Raw genomic sequence first — 18,274 nt, forward strand, 5'->3', positions numbered from 1 at the left:
CTTTCTCTCTCGCTTGCTTTCTTTCTGAATCTCTTCTCTCATTGTAAAACTCTCTTGTTATCGTTTCATTCCTCTTCTACTGTCTGTCTCTCTTTCTTTCTATTTTATCTTTTTTTGTGTTTTGTTTGTCACTAAACTTTTTAAAGTCCAAAGTCTCTCTCTCTGTCTTTCATTCTTTGTCATTCACTCCGTCTTTGTAAATATCTAATTTTCTATATAATCATTTTTATTTAATTTATTTTCCTCCCTATGCATATCTTTCATTCCCTACTCCCTGTATTTGTCTCTTTCTCCCTCTTTCCTAATCTCTCTCTCTCTCTGCACTTCATCATATGGAGTCAATTAGGCAGCCATGCTCAAAACTGTGTGTGTGTTTGTGTGTGTGTACATCTGGTTCACATTAGTGCAATTGCAGGTTGGTAGAATAAAGGGCTCGGCTCGGAGGTGGTGGGTGGGATTTCCTTCCGCTTTCTCACACACACACGCGCGCGCACACACACACACACTTTTTTCCCTCCATGTGTTTTGAATCAGGAACATAATTAACCTTCAGAGGATTCCGAGGCCGCGGCTCAGATCTCCGCTATAAAAATACATCTAAAAAACAGAAACCCCCAAAATATGTTTGATCCGTCTGCAGCGCGTTTGATTCGCTTTCCCACATCTGCCTCCGGACGGGCTAAGAGCGTGGCGGCATGAGTGGTAAAATGGAGATGAAACAAGCGCATCTACAGGTGGAGAGAGAGAAGGGGAATCAGACAGGAGGAGATAGATAGATACAGTAGATGGATGTTTGTAATAATTTATATGTCATGCTGTCAGACAGCATCAAATCATCACTTTTCAGTAGCTTAAACCGAAGAATGTTCGACAAGATGAATGACTTCAGTGAAAATTGTATCATATGTTGAGTTGTACAGTTTGCCGCGTATCTCCTCTATTGTTTCTGCTCGCCGCCGTGTTAAACTGTTTGTGTGAAGGTGAATAAAGACGAGATGAAAGTGAAACCAGCCTGTGAGAAATGAGAGAGGCAGAGGACGAGAGGAGGAGGGAGGGAGTGAAACAAAGAGAGAAAAAATTGGACAGGCACAGGTGCAGCCGACTGTGCGTGTGTGTGTGTGTGCCTGCGTGCAAGTATGTGTGTATGTGTGCGCGTGTCTGTCAAGAGGTTTCGTGACTGCTCCTTTGAGTGTTCACATTCCAGCACATCTGCTTTGGATGAAGCGTGGTAAACTCTATGTGTGTGTGTGTGTGTGTGTGTGTGTGAGAGAGAGAGAGAGAGAGAGAGAGAGAGCGGCAGATAGCAGGAGGCAGAGAGAGAAAAAAAAAACAAGGCAGGAACATTTTTAAGTCCTTTATTGAGCAAAATGCTGATTTGTTTCTCGCTCCGTTTCAGACTGTCAGTCTGTGTGTAATTGAACTGTATAATTGTGCCACAAAACTAAAAAGGGACACACAAACAAAACTTGATCATCAACCTGATGAGTGTTGAGATGTGTGCGTTTTTGTCCATTTGATCTGAAAAGTGCAGTTTGATGGGTTTGGCTCTGCCCTTTCGGTAATGCCAGGCTGCTTCTGTGAGCTCTCTCATTGGTCTAAAAGTGTAGACTGTGGAAAAGGACAGGGGCCTAACAGCCAGATGTGAGAATATCCTGCTGCAGCCTGTTGGTCACAAGTTGTTGGAGCTTGTTGCCAACAAGCATCACCTTCAACACCTCCCATATGAGTGTTTTTTGATCCTCCGACTCCGTGGTTAAGGCTTGGTTTGGTCTGGGCATTATTAAACACTGTGTGGATGAGGCTGGAGACAGGTCGTGGTCAGGATCAAAACAAACCATAATTGGCTGTTGGTAGGAGGCAAAATGTGAATTGCAGCATTAGTGTCCCGAGCTTTTCTAACCCATCTATCTGCCCAGCCATCCTTGGCCTCATCTGAAAAATGTGTGCCAATTTTGAACAACAATTGCTGTATTGTTAGCTGCTTGTGGCATGGCTCTAAAGATGGCAAGGTCTGTCAGTCAGACGGTCCGCTAATTAAGTCAAGACTGAAAAATCTCAACATAAATGGACTGTCACTAAACACTTACAGTGTACAGACATTCATGGTCCCCAGAGGATGAATCCTGATGACTTTGGTGATCCACTGACTTTTTCTCTAACCATCACCAGCGGTTTCAAAGAGATATCTCAACTTCTACTGGACATATTGGAACAAGATTTGGTACAGACATTCATGATTCCACAGACGATGTATAATAATGACTTTGATCATCTTCTGACTTTTCCTCTAGCACCATAAGAAGGGCAAAGTTTCAAATTATCCAGTGAAATATCTCAACACTTACTCAATGGATTGTTGCTACGTCAATACATCGTGTAATTGTCTGTGATAAATAGGCTGAATCCAAACGACCAACCTCTGGACTTGCTGCTGAACCTGTGCATGCTTCCGTTGTACGTACTGGTGTTAGCATTTAGCTCAAAGGCCCATTGTGCTCATGTACAGCCTTAGAGAGCTGCTAGCATAGCTGTAGACTCTGTTGTGAAGTCAGTTGTCTTTGCAGATTAAGATGTACAATATGCAAACATCTTGTTTCAACACAAAATCAAAACAATTGTCCGGTTAACGAAGATGTAACACTGTATGGTTTCATCACTTAGGACTGAGATACTCGCATGTGTAATTTATGTAAAAAAAATACAAATAATTGTTCGACTTAACTTCCGAATGTGTGTCTGTGGAAGTTTACTAAGGCCAGAAGTACTGAGGAGAAGAGGAGGAGGACCAGAAGGAGCTCATTCTTCTTGCTTCTCTTTCTCATCCTTCCCTCCATCTTTGTGTCAGAGCGGAGGAGCTGAAGGAGAGGCAGAGAGGTTGAACAGATGCTCCCCACATTTGGAGACAATAACGCGGAGAAGAAGCATCAAACACTAAACAAAGACCAAAAGCCTCCTTCTTCTTTTCTTCCTTTCTTTACTCTCACTCCATTTTTCTCTCGTTTGTTTCCGTTTACTGTGTTTTTATCTGCGTCCAGCTTTTTAGCGTTTCACTTTGTTCCATTTTCCATTCTGTTTCTAACGAAACCCTTCAGGGCCCGGCAGCATTTCCATCGCTGTCAACAAGTTAGAAAACACGGCAGAGAGACTGAAGTTTCTTTGTTTCTTTTTATTTTTTTAATGTTGCTTTGACTTTACGACATAAGCCTCCACGATCACGATGCAGCATTTCTTTTTTCACACGCTCCATTTTTTCTCAGTTAATGTTATTATCCATTTCATTAGTTTCCTGTTTCCGGATGTATTTTGGGCTAAATGACTGAATGATAAACCCATTTTCACTCATTTATCCACACACTTCTAAGGATACTCATTTTCTCTTGAAGAGAGCAGAGCGTGAACTTCCAAAAAATCCTTTACAGGTGGAAGGGTCAAAAGGAGGACATGTCATATGTTCCTCTGTTAAATTTGTTGTATTGCGTGCTGTCAGTACGTGTGAAGACTTCAACTGATTTTCTCTCTGTGATTAAGGTTCAGCTGCTGTTTTCTGTTGAGTTTGTACCTGTGGCTCAGTTCAGTGAGTCACACAGCTGGTTGCTCTGAACACGTTTTGTGTGTGTGTGTCTGTGTGTTAGGTCCATGAGGAATCAGTTTTCAGTGGAATGTGCCTTTATTTTCTCGTCTCCTTCCCCGAGGCGATGCAGAGCGAAGCTTTGATGAAATCTGTGATGTTTTGTGTTCTGTGAAGATTCACTCAGTCCGTCCAGCACCACGACACAGTGGGAGGTTACACAACCGCCTCTACTGGATTCTATCAGGGTTTCTACTGTGCTGCAGATGAGCCTTTCACACAGCAGGCTCCACTGGTTTCTATTAGGGGTATCTGTCAATGTTCACGTTCAGATGGTTTGGTTAGGAAATTGGTTCCTCTGGTTTCTATTAGGCTTCTATACAAAACTTGTTTTAGGGCTGCAATTAACAATTATTTAAAACATTATTCAATCTACTTTTTATTTGCTAAACTGATCGATAAATCACGCTCATCACAGTTTCTCAGAGCCCAAAGCGATCTCTTCAAATTATGTATTTTGTCCAAAACCTAAAGACTCTTTATTTACTATCATAAATGAAGCAGGGTGGCATTGTGGTCGGCACTGTTGCCTCACAGCAAGAAGGTCCTTGGGCCGGCCAGGTCCATTCTGTGTGGAGTTCTCCTGGTTCTTCAGTCTCTCCCACCACCAAACCAGGTTAATTCTCCTGTCACTGCCCTTGACCAAGACACAGACCTAGATCTGGATTTGGTCCCCAGGCACTATATCTTTGCCGCCCAGGACGGCTTAAATACAGAGTACCAGTTTCACCATGTTGTACAGTGTATCATATGTGAGTTAAAAAAAAGATTCTTCTTCTTCTTCTTCCTCTTCAATGAGGAAGAAGAAGAAGAAACATTTAAGGAGCTGGAATCAGCAAATGTTTGACATTTTTGCTTAAAAAACAATTGATCAATTATCAAAGTGGATGGCAAGTAATCTTTGCTAGTTTGTAAGGGTATTGTTCATCCTGCTGCCGTCTGGCAAAAGATACGGAAGTATCCACTGCACCAGAACACAGATAAATGAACCTTGAACCTTAAATATTGGGAGGAACTGGACTGGGTTTTTATTGTGGCACAGTAACCACACTGCACTTAACTCCTGTGGTTTGGAGTGGTTTCTATTGTAGCACAAAGAAAAGAAGAGCTTTATATTGTTTCCGTTGTGATACAGATCTCAGTTTTTTGATCTGCTTCAATACATTTCCATTCAGTTTGTTATACAAAGGCACTCATTTCTATTATGTCTCTATCATTACACAGACAGTCAGTTAAATTGCTTTAACATGGCTCCTATTGTACTGGCTCCACTGGTTCTATTGTGATACGGTAAACTTACATGGGTCTTTAATTTTCTGTTTCTACTGGTCCAGAACACTATTTGATAAAAGGGCACAAACATGATTTTGGATTCCGTTCAGTTTCTATTAGTAGTAGTAGAAATTCTCATATTTTCAACCCAATCCCAATCTTCTACAAAGATTATATTCACCAAGTGAACAAGGTTTTTATGGGGATAGCTGCATACAAAGGTTATCGATTGTAGATACACTGGTGTCCATATTAGTTCACATTACCAGTCTGTGGTCTGCCAGTTGTCAGTGAAATGACAACACTGTCAAGGGTTTCTGTGATTGGCTCGAGGTCAGCTCGCTAACTGTGGGAATACTGATACTGCTGTTAGTGTATGTGTGTGTGTGTGTGCGTGTGCGTGTGTGTGTGTGTTACAGGCTGCAGGAAGTGAGGTTGTTATTGTGTCTCTCTACATTCCTCAGACTTAAACACACTCTGCACCTGTTTCTGTCCGTCTGTAACACACACACACACACACACACACGCACACATAGACGCACAGACACACTTAACATTAACACACACACACATAGACATCTACGCACACAAATCACAGCCTTTCGTCACCACTCTACAACACATTCAATGGGAAAATATGCCTCCACGACATGAGACATAAATCTAAATATTTTCAACAGAACCAACACAAGCATGTGTGTGTGTGTGTTTAGTCTGTGTATGTGTGTGCCTTTTCTTGTACAGGCTTTGGGTCAATAAATGTGGTTTTATCATCAGAGCACAAACTCAGTTCTCAGAGGGGAAGAGGAGGCGGAGGAGGAAGTTTAAGGGGATTTTAGTTTAGCTCTAATGACATCTACAGACACTGTGTGTATATGTGTGTGTGTCTGTGTGTGTGTGTGTGTGTGTTTGTGTGTGTAGGATTTGGATCCCTATAACTCGTGCAAGGTGCACTGTGGGAAGGTACCGACCTCATCCAGCTGATTAGCTTCTCTTACCACCTTACATCTGTGTGTTTATGTTTTTGTGTCTGCACGTTTGCGTGTGTGTTTGTGTGAATGTGTATGCGTATGTTGGCTGTGTGTGTCATTTCCTGACCTTAGTCTTTCATTCCCACAGTTACCAGTGTTCCCTGTTACTCAGACATCCTGATTGTTGTAGCGTTAATGGCTGTGTCTGCGTCTTTCCGTCACCAGTCGTTTCAGGAAGTAATCACAGTCGAGACACAGGCTATGCTCTGGAAGAGCTCTTACTTTCCAGAAGCAACTAAACAATTATCGTGTGCAACAAACAGTGTGAGCACATGGAGTGACTGAACTTTTCATTTTGGTGAATAAATCCTTATTTTGGATTATATTCTGCTTGTTTTTTTCTACCATTCCAGGCAGCTATTGGTTGGAACTTGTTGAGACTTGCTTTAGTATTGCAGTCAATCACAATGAAAATCAAGTCTGCTTTAATTTGTCAGCCCCACTATCATCACACGGTGGTCAACAGACTAATCAGAAAGGTTTGCTTTCCAGTATGTTTAATTTTAACTTGCAGAAATGCGTCTCAACATTCAGAAAAAATATTTCATTTAGATTAAAAGGACACAGCATCACAGCAGCCCAATGGGCTATTCTGCACAGCGTGCTGTGAAGTGAGTGTGAATGGAAGTAAAGGGGCTAAATTACAGAAAACCACTGGTAGGGTCCTTTGAGTCCAAGACATACAACTCAAGCAAGGTCAGATTATAGGTCAGTGGCTAACTGACAGGCACTCACATTGCATCAATTGCCAATACAACATTACAGCTGGATGTGGACACAAGTGGAACACATCTCACCTGACCACACCTGTGGTCACAAATCACAGTGATAAAGTTTCTTATATTCTTGTCCTCATTTAATTCCGTGTTGTTTCCCTGAGAATTTACCTTGCAAAGCAGCTGCATTGTGAGATTGTGTGATCTCTAGAATCCAGGCTTCAAGCCATGAACTCACAGTAGTTTGGACCAATCAGCCTCCTATAAGGAGCTACTGGCAGCTAAGGGTGTGGTTTAGGAGTGACGACCAGCGAGAGAAGTGACTGTTTAAAACAACAATGGTGGCTCCTCAAGAGGTTAGCCTAGCTGCTATAGCTTCAGTTATATCAGTTTATTTCACTGAAAGAAGAGCAAACAAGGGCACTGAATTCTTTCCTCAACTGAAAAGATGTTTTCACTCTTCCCTAAACTGACTTCAGTGAGAGTTTGATTGACCCACTGGCTTCCTCTGGTGGTAGTGCTCTCCTACTGTTGATCTGATAGCCTGCGATGGATGATTATAGACAGATAGTTCACCTGCCAAGTACTTTTTGAAAGTGTCTGCCCTCTCCCACAGAGGTTGGACTTCCCTGATGATTCTGTGTAACAAATCATCTGGCGTGTCAGGTTACCCTAGAACTACAGGTGTTATCCATCAACATGGAACTGGTTCCATTCTGGTTCATGCACCTCATTTTTAATCATTTGGACCAAAAATACATTTAGGTTTGGAACTTGAAAAGTTGGTTCCTAGCTGGAACTCTGGAAATAGCTGCTGCTTATAAGCTTGTATCTCTTCTTGCTCCGTTCATTTTCACACCTGTGCACATAGTTAGTTGCAGCAGATAATATCTTTACTTCCAAGTCTCTTCTGAGATCCTCTGTATGGTCACATTGTGTCCTGAAGATCTTTCACCTTTATGTGTACAGGACAGTATGGCACGGGAAATAATGCCCCATATCCCATATTTCAGTTAAAGCTGAAAGTTTCACCAAGCCAACAAGCTTCTACAGATCTGAAAAAAAGTCAGGAGGTTTTTGTTTGACAGAAACTGTTCAAGGCTGTTTTCTGTTTTTAATAATTTCTCTCAGGGAGTGTGGGAAGTGAGATGATGTTTTTTATAATGCCCCCAAGTGTTTTTTTTTTTTTTCATCTTTTCCTTTTGTTCCTTCTCTCTGTGTTTTATCACATCTGTGTTCCATCCATATGCAAATACTCTAAAGTTAACAAAGCAGCCCATGTCTTTTTTGGAGGATCGAGGTAGATTAGGTGTAGCTGTGGAGCGAGGCTTTTTCATTTTGATGTGAATCAGTGGGGGAGACAGGGGAGAGAAGAGCATTTTCAACAGCTGTTCTAGGGTTTGCGTCATGCGGCGCGAGCTAGCGTCATGGCTGAGTGTTCGCACGCTATGCGCACACACACACACACACACACACACACACACACACACACACACACACACACACACACACACACAGAGGCATGCTGTGGGGACCCCCAGTCGAAAGCATGACCAAACACAGGCATTGTGTTCTTGTGTAGCCGCTGTGTTGCTGAGGAAGAACGTCACCTGCTTTGAGTGGTGACAGGCTGCTGGTTCTGCGATGCAGTCTCACGTTTTACTGTCTGTTTGCTGCATGACTGCTGCGCTGCTGACGGCCCTCTGAGAGGAGCTGCTCAGACGATTACCACTTTGTTCTTCTTATAGTCATCAAATAGTCTCAGTGAGAGAGAAAGGACAGATGGAAAGTATGTTATATCAGCAGTCGTCATTGCAGCATGAGTGGTGATCACTGTATATGCAATTGATGCGGTTACCATGGCAACCACTGTAGTTTTTATGTTGTGGATTACAGACTAAAAGTTTTAAATTTAATTTCAACAATTAAAAAAGTTTAAAACCAGTTTACAATATGTAAATATACAGAATGTGTGCATATACAGAATATATGATGATTTTTGAGCGTTTTCATGATTTTCAAAAGAAAGTAAGCCAAAAAGTTTATGTATTTTTTACATTTTCATATTTATATTGATATAACTTTTAAGTTGGTTGTTTTTTAAAAAGTGTAGGAACGTTAAAAAACTTCTCACAAATCTTATTATTGTATTTAAAAACATGTATTAAAGCATTTTAAACACAATGTATGTATAAAGATAATTTACTAAAATGTTTTGTATTTAAAAGTGAAAAAAAAATACATAAAACAATGTATTAGTTGTTTTTTTATCATAAACGATAAGCTAAATAGGCTTTTTCTTCCAACATAAAAGTAAATATGTACAACATAATCTTTTATAGTATTTTTTTCGTAAGTAAGCCTACAAACATTTTTTTAACAAAAATAAGTAAGTAAGAGAATTGCAGACATGTCCTTGGATTATTGAAAAACTTGTCTGGACTAATGGAAGTTAGACAAGTTCACAGAGCAGCTTTGAGAATAAAAAAAAACACTGACCAATGACAGCTCACGGAGTGGTGTGTCGTCCAGTTGATGTCTGTGTTAAGGAGGGAAGCGTCAATCATTTGTTACAGCTCAGTGGGAATGATGTCTGTCTGAAGCTGATTCCTGCTGAGGAGAATAAGAGAAGTGAAGTATTTGCCAGGTTGTGTTCATGTCTGAGCTTCTGATCAGAACAAGTAATATTTTGATCAGACTTGTGAATGACGTCGCATGTCTCTGTGTTTGTGTTGCAGGTGTACGCTCCGTCTGCCAGTACAGCTGACTACAACAGGGACTCACCGGGCTATCCCTCCTCCAAACCTCCCAGCTCTGGCTTCCCAAGCTCATTCTTCATGCCAGGTACTCTCTCTCTCTCTCTCTCTCTCTCTCTCTCTCTCTCTCTCTCTCTCTCTCTCTCTCTCTCTCTCTCACACACACACACACACACACACACACACTCACACACACCTAGGCCTGTCCCTCATCAGAACTCCCTGCAGTGGATTCCTGAGCTCACTGATACTGGATCACAGATGGAATAAGCTCAGGATGCCTGGTGGACAAATTTTCTCAAACGAAAATCCTTTAGACACTTTTAATGGACTACATCTTTTGTTTTGTTTTTGAGTTATTTTAACAGGAAACACACATACTTGTGTTTTTGGTGTGAAAGCATCGATATCGAAGAGGTGTCCTGACATACTGTATAAAAGTAGCAGACAGTAGAGATGTCTCATCCCCTGATCCCATTGTTATTAACATACCAGGACAACATTTACATATAGATATAAATTATGTATAATGTGTTTTGTTACACTTATACAGTGCCCACTAATGTAAGGATCACCTCCACACATGTATTAAGGCATTCCAAAAAAATCTTAAATGTGTGTCTGAACTTCTTCCTCCTTAAAAGTAAAATACCAGAATATATGGATATGCAAATAGTATTATTTACGTTTTTGTGTAACTGGATGTGCACTCTAGGAATAAAGTTTCCACACTTTTGCATGCTGAATATTGGAACAGGATTTGCTTACAGACTAACTGTGATGTCACAGATCATGTTTGTAGGCCCGCCTCTTAAAATTGGATTTATTCTCATCAGTCATTCTACACAGTGAAGCTCAAACATTCAACTGGAGGAAGAAGAAGAAAAACACATTTTGACTGGAGGGCGACATTAACACAAAAGCTTCAAAGCTTTATTTTTAAGTTTGTATGCAGTCAGTTTGGTTGAGTCTGTTTCACCTGTTGGAGTTAACTGAACCGGACGGATTGTTTGTTTGATGATGACATACATTTGACTGCTGGGGAGAGTTTCTATTTTACAGTATTTCCACTGCCTGCAAACACTAAGTGTGCAGACTGATTCTGTCTCTTCATTTAGACTGTCTCTTTTCCCTCTCACCCGGGTGTCTATCATGTAACACTCCCTCGCAAACACTTAACATATAGATATAGCCACAAAAGGTCCCAGAAATCAGGTTTGTGCAGCACAAATCTGTGTTAACCAGGATATTCTTAAACCTCAAGAAAACCAGACTTCCCATTTACACAGATGTCATTCTAAAATCAGGTTACTGCGTAAAGTGGGTAAGATAACTAAACTGCATGTTTGACAGCTGAGAGAAACCTGCCCAGAGATGAAGCTGATCTCCGACCTGCATACAGCACATCACATCTACCTCTCTCTCTCCCTCTCTGTGTCTCTCTATCAGACGGTCACCACAGCGGCGATCCCTGGAGCAGCAGTAGTAGCAGTATGAGCCAGCAGGGTTACCACAGCAGCATGCTCGCGGGCGGGAACTCGACCCACGGCCCCGCCCAGAGCTCCTCCTACTGCGGGATTCACCCTCATGACAGATTGGTGAGCAGAGCTGACACTCACAGTGTACCGGATACAAACAGCGGGGCTGCACAGGGGCCTGTCTCACAAAACAGGTTTAACAAACTCTGAGTTTAATCCTGATCTCTGAGTTCAGACTAAGCTGGAAAACTCAGAATTCTGAATATGTTCAGTTGAGCTCGTGCATTGGGAATGAAAAAAGTCATCGTCAATGAAGCTCCGATACTATGATTCACCATGGCAACGAATGAATAAAGTGCTGAGCCTCCATTTGAATCCACTGAATGCATGTCAGTGTGGACCATGACATTTATCTTAAAGAACAGGAGTGGAGAAAGGAGAAAATAAGTTCACACTACTACGTTTTATTCAGCCTGATCCACAATCCTCATTCACCAGAGCTCCCCCTCATCTCAGGCCTAACAAACTCAGAGTTTTCATTAAACCCACTCTCTGAAATACGGCCCGGGCTGTTGCATAAGTGATACGTTCCTTTCAGGAAGTCCTTCCACTAATTAATGTTGTTTACACACATATACTTGGGCTTTTCCCCTCTCATGTTCCATGACTTTGATATTCCGTACTGTCCTTTCACTAACAGCACAATAAGTTAATGAAAGATAGTGTAAATAGATAAGATAGATTATCATATCCAGTGTGAGGCATAAACACTCAAAGTGGACTGAGGCTTAGGGGCCATATGAGCATTTTTCTAGTATTATTCAAATGAATTCTCCTATTTCCATGCACTGTTATTATGTTGGTGCTTTAAATTGTGCATATGCTGTCTCCTCCTAGAATCTATAATATTGTGCTGTTATCAAGATCAAAGAAGTGTATAGTCATTCTTGAGCTTTTGACATCCAAGACCATAAGATTATCATAAAAATGTAGTAAGTTGAGATGTATTCATTATTCATTCATTCATATATGTATTTATTTATTTTTAGAAAACCTAGAACAGCTCAGAAGAACAAGGTGTTTCAGAACTGGGTTGTCTTTGAAGGCAAACACAAAACTGAGTGATGGTTTGAGGAAATGTTGAGTCATTTGTTGACAAGTTTTTTTGGTTTTTCAGCCCAATGAGATTGGAAACCAAACTATTTAAATACCCAAGTAGCTGAAGGTTTGGTAATTAGTTAATGAAAAGTGTAGAATTTTAAATCACAACCCTGGTAAAGTCACAGATTTATAAGCAGCAAACGTGTTAAATCTGTCAGTGTTCAATCATATACATGACACATGGCATTCATTAATTTGCCTCAGACGTGAGGCTGTAAATCTGTCAAAGGTCATGAGATTGTAATTCTTTCACTAGTAAGAGCTCTGTGTAGAATTTTATTTCTCCCTGTTTTGCAGTAGTTTGTCCTTGTCTCGTTAAAGTTTCACTTTTCGTTCTGTCCGTCTCTCTGCAGAGCTACCCCTCGCACTCGTCTGCAGATATCAGCTCCAGCCTTCCTCCCATGTCCAGCTTCCATCGAGGGGGAGGGAGCGGGAGTGGGGCCAATCACTACAGCACCGCCTCTTGCACAGCCTCCACCAACGGCACAGACAGCATCATGGGTAAGGAGACACCTGCGTGTTCCTCGTGTGTCTTGAAGCAATGCATGTCAACAAGCGTTGCTTTTTGAAGGCGCACAGCTCTACTGTCACTTAGAGAAATTCCGTGTAGTGATGATGACGTCCTTCATCGCAGAGTCATCTGCTGTCAATCAGTCGGTGGTGTAACGACATTAGCTGATGATGTTAATTAACTGGAGAAGAAGAGCATCCATTTCACTTGCAACACATCCAAGTTTTACAATTTTCATACAGACTTAGACTGGAGAAGTCTCGTCTGTTTTAATCGGATCGGACAGAAAATAAATAAAAGAATCTACACTCAAGAATTGAATATTTTTTAACACAGATGCTCAGTTTGTTTCTGTAATGAGCCTGAGATGCATCGGGTGGAAAATTCTCATCCTGTAGAAAGCAACGGCAAAGCAGAAGAGTTTGTTCAATCAAACTGTTTTGACGATCGGTTTATTCAAGGAACAAAGCAGAGATTACTGCGCTTCACAAAATGTGTTGGGTTTTTCTTTTCTTAAATTGTTAGCCATGCTAGCGGCAAAATGACAATGTCAGTCTGTCAGTTAGGCTGTCTACCAATGTGGTCCAAACTCAAATATCTCAACAACTAATGGTTGGATTGCCATTAGGGCTGGACAGTATAGATATTATACAGTATAATTGTTGTGATATGGCAGAAGATGGATCCTACTCACTTTGGTGATCCTCTGATTTTTCTTCTAGCTTTCTTAGCATCTTAGCATGCTGACATTAGCATTTAGCTGAAAGCACGGCTGTGTCTGAGTACAGACTCAAAGATCTGCTACTATGTGATCGATCACATGTTCATGTCAAGGTGTATTTTCCTTGTTTGAATGCTGATGAACATTGTTTTTGTCTCAGAGCTGTAGACTTAAGACCTCAGACTGATACTTGAGTCAGACTTAAGTCACAACAATGAGGACTTGAGACTCGACTTGGACTTGACTGGTGACTGTTGACTTGGACTTGACTTTGAGACTGCATGTACTTGACCCTTGACTCTCTAAAGACTTGACTTTCAACTTGAAAGCAAAAACAGTCACGTCTCATATGCTGACCTGGTAGAATCAGAGACCTTAAAGACCTGCAGCTTTGGGATTTGCCCTCAGGGACTTGACTTTTGACTTGAGACTTTCCCAACAACTCCAATGAGCTCTGCTGTGTGCAAGTTTTAACAATTAAAAGTAACCATCTGCAGCGACTTTTACCCATTGCGCCATATTTTACAGTAAAAGTAAACTGATCATTTTGATGTATTCCTTGTGGATTAATGACTTGGGTGTGCCAACTGTGTTTTGATTTTGGAAAAATCCACGGATGATTCTACTCAGTTACTACTTGAAAGACAACATTATTAGTCCTACCAGTCAGAGGACGTTAGCTAAACCATTTTATTTACCGCCTCATCACCAGTTCTAACTGTCACTGCTGTGATTGGACTCAGATGATTCAAACCACTTCAAAACTAAACTTCAGTGTCAGGGGGGAAAGCAGGCAGTCAGAGCTCGACCTTGACATCATTGACACACACACACACACACACACAGCATGCCATATGGACCTCTTGCTTTGAGTCCCATAGAACAAATAGGAGAGCAATAAGAAACAGATTGAAAGTTTGTTTTCATGGGAAGACATCTCCAACATTCCACAAAGAACACACACACACACACACACACACACACACACACACACACACACACACACACAAGCCAAAGCAGATGAGTGTAAACACAACATGAACCTAATAAAAAACATGATGCCTTTGTTTAAAGAAAAACATATGACACACGTGTGTGCGCACATGAACGCCAAAGCATGGACGCACAGTGTTTACAGCCGTTTCTCTGCCTCGGTCGGATTTTGTTCTAGTAATCAAGCGAGCGAGTTCTTTACAGAGACTGGTGGCTGTGCTCACTTTGGACTCATGTCAGCTACAGTGGATTTTAATAACAAGCAGTGTTCACAAAAGAAGGAAACAATGTCTACAAAAACTTGTCAAACCTCCAAAGGCAAGATAATTCACTTCACCTCTGCCCGTCTGTGTGATCAGTATGTTCCACACTCACTAGTGTTTACTTATATGCTCTTTGACACGTCAACAAAACAATCATTTTCTGGATCAAAAAAACAGCTGACTCAAGCAGTCAGCAGGTGACACAGTGTTCATGTGATCAAACCTGCTAGCAAGCTCAACAGTTGGCCGTGTCCGTACTGTGATAAAAAAGTGACTGTTGACTGGAACATCCTGAAGTGGATTACTACCAGAGAATCAGTAGGCAACGCTGTAGTGTCGAGCTGAAATAATCAGACAGTTGATCGATTAGTAGGTTTTGATAATTCAATTCTCAAGAAGAAATTCCAAACAGCTTATAGTTTCTCAAATGTGATGCTGTTTTTTCTTGTCTGTATTGTTGTGACATCACAACCTTACAGAAGTCCTGGCGGCTCGTTTAAAGGCACAGTTTGGGTAAAGGGGCTGTGATGTTATGAAGACCAAATGATTATTTGTAATAGATAATCAGTAGATTAATGGACACTCCATTGTTAACAACATGAATCCAAACTGACCACAGCTGCTGTTCTCTGTGAAGGAACAAACTGCCTGTTTCATTCTCAGAAGAGGGTGCAGATCATTCGATGCCCAGTAGAATAAGGATAATTGTTGGATTTAGAAATAAAATGACCCGGATATGGAGACCCCAGATTTAATCTACAGCACTCCAATCAACAAAATTGGTGGGAGCCTTTTGAGGGATCATGTCCTTGTCACAGCACCAGTGACTCCTGCTTTACTAGGTTTGAGACTGTGGTGCGTTCACACTGGAGATATGACAGTTAAAGTACACTCAGAAACTCAACTAGCCGACTTAAAAAAATGCTTGATTCATTATTGTACCGTTGATTGTCCCACAATGCAATTCTCAGAGGAAATCAAGGAGCTACTCGCAGCTGCACAAAAAACTAATTGTTGATGATGATGAAATGGCTCCATGAAGAAGACAAAAAACATTCAATCTTTTGAAAATCATTTTGTTTTTTCTGTAGTTTTGCAAAGTCTGGCTGCCAGCACACATATTCCACCATTTCATGTTAGTACAAAAGGTTTTAGTGCATTGATTCTTATTTACTAACTTTACTTAGTATGCTATGAAATCTAGTATGCTGTATACAGTGTATACAACTAATATGCAATATGGAATTAGCTCACAGCAAACAAACTGCTGGGCAGAGGTAAATGGTAAGTCTGGAGAAAGTGAGGAGTGGTTGAAGAAATAAATATGGAAAAAAAGACTCATAATACTCATTTCACAATTATATGATTTATGTAAAAACATAAATATATATAGAGAAAGGTGATGGACGGACAGATAAACGTAACAATAACTCTCATCTTCTGAATGCTCTCCTCCTTTGCGGCTATAAGCTCTCATTTATGAAAAAGATTTTCTCCTGCACATGTTCTAAATTATGCATCAAGTCAGGGTACCAGTGTGTGTGTGTGTGTGTGTGTGTAACAGTAATCCCTTGGATGGTTTACTAGGCCAGTGGTATGGCGTGAGTGAGACATGAGGCTTTAACCCCAAAACATATGCTGCTTCCTGTCTCCCTCTCTCTCCCTCTCTCTCGTTCTCTGTCCCTCTCTCAAACAGCTTAAAGAAGTCCAGTCCTGCCAATTTCTGTAATGGATTCATTTGCCATGAAAGGATGTGTTTTCGCTGCGCTGTGTCTGTTTGGCGTGCACGTGTCTAACTTGTGTGTGCGAGCGTAAACTTTCCATCTGGGATCTGCTATCAGGAGAGATGAGCTGTGAGCATGTCAGAGTGAGTGTGTGCGTGTGTGTGTGTGTATGTGTGTGTGTGTGTGTGTGTGTGTGTGTGTGTGTGTGTGTGTGTGTGTGTGTGTGTGTGTGTGTGGCGCTCATCTGGTCCTGTGAGGTCACTTCCTTCCTCTCTGGACTCTGTGCTCTTCAAGTGTGTGAAACAGATTTAGTTGTATTGAAGTCCAGCATTTGCACACATACAGGCACTAACACACACACACGCGCGCTGACAGTCAGTTAAAATGTGAATAACTGTCGATTGCTGAACGTCGGTTGCTATCGAATTGCGCTTCTTATTCTTGTCATCGCCGTTCACAACAGCAAAGATTTCAAGTAGCGTCAACTCATTTCAACGCAATCGCTGCTATCTGTGGATTCATGTGTGCAGCTGAAGTAGAACTGCACAGAGTAACTTTGATATGAGAATTTTCTCCACTTGGAAGACAAGAGCTAAACCTTTGAGGGTCATATTAGCTGCTGGGTCACACCAATAAATCATAAATAACCACGCTCTGCCAAAGTAGAAATACTGCTCCACACAAGAGATCCACAAACAGGTCTCTCTGAGTGTGGACCGGATGGACTGATGTTGTTCTAACGGACAAAATAATGAAAATATGTAACAGCATCCTCATTTACAAGAATGCATCCCTCTTTTCCCCCTGTGTGTGTGTGTGTGTGTGTGTCACAGCTAACCGAGCACAGAGCTCAGCAGCCAGCAGCTCTCAGACAGGAGACGCCTTAGGGAAAGCACTCGCATCCGTAAGTGCAGCACACGCAAACCCACCCATAAACATACACACACATACAGATGTGAGGGACCTGTTTAGTGTTTTATCACTGTAGAAGGATTTTAGAATTGACGTTACTTCATTTGTTTTTCAGTTCACTTCAAGTAATTAAGAACGTTCATGGCTTGATTGTTTTCGCAACGCCACATGCTCCTGAGTTTTAATGTGTTTATGTTTTCAGATCTACTCTCCAGACCACACGAACAACAGCTTCTCATCCAACCCCTCCACTCCAGTCGGCTCTCCACCCTCCCTCACAGGTAGCACAACACACTCACACCAGCTGCATCATCGCAGAACCAACAACCGCAGGTGGTAAAAGCAGAGCTGACTGGTGTTGAAATCATGCAAATCACAAATATGACTTGAAACTTGACTTGAGCGTATCTCAAATGACCCGAGAAAATGGTTTCAACTGACTTCTGACTTGACTTCAAATGACTTGAGACTTAACTTGACCTTTTGTAAATTACATGAAAGTTGTCTTGAACTGGTTTCAGTTGACTTCTGACTTGACTTGGACTTGTTTCAAATGACTTGAGACTTGACTTGGACTTGTTTCAAATGTTTTGAGACTTGACTTGGAATATGACTTGAAATAAGACTCGGACATGTTGTCAGTGACTTGAGAGACTTGTCTTGGACTTGTGTCAAATTACTTAAGATGACTTGATCCTATCTACAATGACTTTTGACTTGACTTTGACATATTTGAAATGAGTTACACCTTGACTTGGACTTGATGACTTATACTGTTTCTCAAAGGACTCGATACTTGGACTTGAAACTCAGCTTGAGCTTTTTAGTAATGACTTACAGCTCTGGGACAAAGAGGAAGTCATGGGAGAAATGAATACCAAAGTTATTTTTCTAAACTAAAAACTACATGCTACACTAAAACAACGTATTTGTATTATTAAAGGGAACTGTGTTTTGACGTGCAGTGTGTTGGATTACAATAAGGCCAATAACACACATTAATAATAGCTGTGTGTCCTCAGCATACCCCTCCTCCTTCTCCTCCTCATATTTCCACCAATTACTCCTCCTCGCGGCTGATGTTGTAAACTCTCCCTGCTCCTTAAAG

At 41.3% G+C, this 18,274-nt stretch overlaps 1 protein-coding gene across 1 annotated transcript in view; it reads left to right on the forward strand.

Annotated features, from left to right (window-relative positions):
- Positions 1–18,274, forward strand: part of LOC141005823 (transcription factor 4-like) — a 232,452-nt gene that overhangs the window by 190,854 nt on the left and 23,324 nt on the right. Inside the window, 5 exon segments of the mRNA XM_073477860.1 lie at positions 9,386–9,491; positions 10,853–11,001; positions 12,396–12,543; positions 17,088–17,158; positions 17,369–17,447. Of these exon segments, the coding sequence (XP_073333961.1) occupies positions 9,386–9,491; positions 10,853–11,001; positions 12,396–12,543; positions 17,088–17,158; positions 17,369–17,447 (553 nt within the window).

This window comes from Pagrus major, chromosome 12 (assembly GCF_040436345.1).
Source record: "Pagrus major chromosome 12, Pma_NU_1.0".
Classification (NCBI taxonomy): Eukaryota; Metazoa; Chordata; class Actinopteri; order Spariformes; family Sparidae; genus Pagrus; species Pagrus major.